Source organism: Pinus tabuliformis, chromosome 7 (genome assembly GCF_031772625.1).
Source record: "Pinus tabuliformis cultivar Carrire ecotype Pingquan chromosome 7, CPIR1, whole genome shotgun sequence".
In the NCBI taxonomy this organism is placed as follows: Eukaryota; Viridiplantae; Streptophyta; class Pinopsida; order Pinales; family Pinaceae; genus Pinus; species Pinus tabuliformis.
In genome coordinates this window covers 346,132,858-346,136,402 of record NC_142293.1, presented here as the reverse complement: position 1 = coordinate 346,136,402, position 3,545 = coordinate 346,132,858, and the positions used below count along the sequence as shown (strand labels likewise).

Sequence of the window (3,545 nt, the reverse complement as noted above, 5' to 3'; positions counted from 1 at the left end):
AATATTTGTGTCATTCAACTTATAATCCGAGTTGTCTTTAGTGTGGTTTTTTGGAAGTTTTTCCAGTGGATTTTTCCAGTTTAATTTCTCTAAAATCCGGTCGGAATTCATTAAAATCATAAGTTTGATGGGTAACCCCTACACAATAGAAGTGCCCTAAGGTTTTTCAAGATGTTGAATCTAAATATAAACTCAAAAAACTAGTTTAAATAACACTAATATTAAACTCTGTTACTAGAAACTCCAAAAAATCCCAGTAAAGACAACTCTCTTATAATCATATAATCATTGCGATCATTCAATTTTAATTTTAGTTTGAATTTCAATCAACCTCTACGCATCAATTGGTCAACTCACACCAAATTCAAAAGACAGCTAGGGTTAAATGTTTGTTTAATTCATATAGATAGGAAAGGACACCTAATATTACTAATGCATCTAAATACATGCATATAGATTTCATTTTTTAAATTTAAACAATAATCGCATTTTTCTATTTTCTTATTTTCTGTCCTAATACGAACCAAACGGTCGCTTTTGGACGAACCAACCAACCAAACCGTTGCTTTTGAACGAATTAAACGGTTGCTTTTGATATTTTAAATTTTTTATTATTATGATAAATTTCATTTAGTATTATTATTATGATTTTCATGATTTAAACATTGTTGTCCGAGTTGAAAAGTAAACTGATGAGTTAAAAGGAAATTTAATGGTAAGGAGACACATAATTGGTAATATAATTTTCTATCAAGTTTTTTAATTTTTTATCAAAATTTTTAATAATTAATAAATCTCTCAAAAACCTTTCCAATCTATAAAATTGTGGAAGGTTTTGAGACATATGTATAAGAAATAATGGAGCTATTATTCAGGGTTGACATATTACTTCATTTTTTTTTTAAATAATTGGGTTATTATATATATATGTGAGAGATTTATTAATTATTTAATTTATTATTTATGGTTAATGTTCGATGCATATTGTTTTTAATTTATCTATTTATTTATCAATAATTTTTTTTATATGTTTTATTTTAATTTAGTTATATATAAACTAAGGTGTACGTATTAGCAAGAGGTATCCAATTTCTTCACGTGTAAAAGAGGTATCTAATTTTTTTACGTGTAAATTTTTTTATAAAACGATTATTTAAACATTTTGTATAGTTATTTAATTTTTTTATTTTTAAAATTTTATTTTTCAACTTTAATGACAGACAGACAAAGTTACATATCATACTAGACTCTAGAATAAGCAGCTAGGCTCAGGGAATTGTGTCTTTTAGTTCATTTATTTAATCTCTTTATATAAAATTAAGGTAAAAATTAAAATACTTTATTTATAACTAACATTAATTTAAATGACTTTGCACAATAAATGCTCACTAACTTTTATCTGAAATATATATATATATATATATATATATATATAATATTAAAGTTTTATATTTATCCATTTGTGTTGAGAGGGTGGGGGAAATTTAATTCACTCATTAAATTGTGTTGAAATTATTTATATATATGAAATATTAAAGTTTTACATTTATCCATGTATGTTGACGGGTGGAGGAAATATTTAATTTAGTCATTCAATTGGGCAAGAGCTAACCAGCCTGCCATAGGGCATTAAATCCCTGGTTAGCTGCACCCTCGATATCCCAATAACACAATCACGCGGTGACTTTGTAAACAAAAAATAATGATGGTGTGTTACTATTTAGGGTTTGTAAACAAAAAATAATGATGGTGTGTTATAGGGATATTTAGGGCTCAGCTAATCAGACATTTAATGCCCTATATCAGGCTGGTTAGCTCTTGCCATTCAATTGTGTGTGGCAGACTGGTTAACTCTTTGCCATTCAAATTGTGTGTTGAGGGGTAGAGGAAATATTTAATTCAGTCATTCAATTGTGTGTTGTGTTGACGGAAACTCTGTCCACTGCCTTGCAAATGCACATTTAAAATAGATCGCAGGGTGCCTCTTCCATGTCAGTCACATTTCTACTTTGCCAGTGTTGGATCAATTAGTTTTCCCTCAGGAAATGGAGATCAATTTTGGCGGCTTGGCTACTCTATTTCCTCTGCTAATCCTATGCGTTTTTCTCCGCAGATATTTATCCATATTTAATAGGAACACAAATGTTCCGCTGAATTGGCCTCTAGTAGGCATGACGCCTTCGTTGCTGTGGAATCTCGACAATTTCTACGAATGGGCAGCGGCAATACGTGGGAGTCTGAGCTTCAAGTCTGGTGTTTTCAAGGCCAAATTTGATGTTATTACATCTAGTCCTCCGAATTTGGCATATATTCTTGAGAACAAATGCCCTAATTTTGCCAGGGCTACCCCTGACTATGTCTATGATATATTTGGAGATGGGTTATTTGCCCATGAAAATCAAAGGCGAGCCATTGATATGGTACTGAACAGCAGCGATTTCCGGGATTACAGAATAAATTTCACTCAAAAGCTGGTTCGAGAAAGGCTTGTTCCTGTTCTGGAAGAGGCCTACAAGAAGGATTCGGTTATAGATCTTCAGGCCGTATTTCATAGCTTTGCGTTTGATAGTTCAACTCGCATGGTATTTGGAAAGCAGAGCGGAGTTTCTGCAGCTTCCTTTGACAAAGCATTTGATGAAGTGACTGAAGCATCGGCTTATAACCTAATCATCCCTCCTGCTGTTTGTAAACTGATGAAATGCCTGAACATGGTGAATTCTACAGAGACAAAAGAGCTCAAGAATATAGTCCATGAATTTGTAAGCCAGATGGTGAAGTCTAGAAAGAGTGAGCTCGCTATTAACAGCACTGCAGAAAACGAAGTGGGTACTGATATTTTTTCCAGATTAACCAAGCTTGAGGGAGAGAAAGGGCGTTTTAGTTCTGATAACTCGTTGCAGAACTTATTCCTGGGCATAATCTTTGCTTCTAGGCTTTATCTTGGAGCACTTTGCTGGTTCTTCTGGCTTTTGAGCAAGCATCCAGAGGTAGAAGATAAGATATTAATGGAACTCTCTGAGATCATCGACTCAGATCAATGCAGTCACAGCCATTCGATCTATCGGGATGAGTGGAGTTTTGATATGGATGAGCTGAAAGACATGAAATATTTAGAAGCGGCTTTGTGGGAAACCCTTAGGCTTTATCCCCCACTTCCGATCAGTGACGTACGAGCTGTGGAAGATGAGGTTTTGCCCGATGGCACCTCTGTGAAAAAGGGGTCCGTGGTGTTGTGCTTGATTTATGGGGCGAATCGAATGGAGAGTGTGTGGGGGAAGGATGCGAGGGAATTCAAGCCAGAGAGATGGATTGGGCGTGATAAAGAAGGAAGTAACAAATTGGGGTATCCTGCGTTGGGAAGAGAAATAATAGATATGGATTTCATAATCACCATGAAGTGTATTGCTGCCCATGTTACTGTACGCTATCATGTGAATGTAGATCCGGAGCTATGTCTGAAGCCGAAGCTGGCACTGACTCTACCTGTCAAGGATGGGTTTTCCATCACATTGCGGTCGAGGGAGGACGCCCTCTACGCCCATTGA

At 34.7% G+C, this 3,545-nt stretch overlaps 1 protein-coding gene across 1 annotated transcript; it reads left to right on the top strand.

Moving 5' to 3' along the window:
* The first annotated feature begins 2,171 nt into the window (after positions 1 to 2,171).
* Positions 2,172 to 3,545, top strand: LOC149247356 (cytochrome P450 86B1-like). The gene has a single exon (XM_089443988.1). It carries the CDS (start codon positions 2,172 to 2,174, stop codon positions 3,543 to 3,545), a length of 1,374 nt encoding a protein of 457 aa, XP_089300114.1.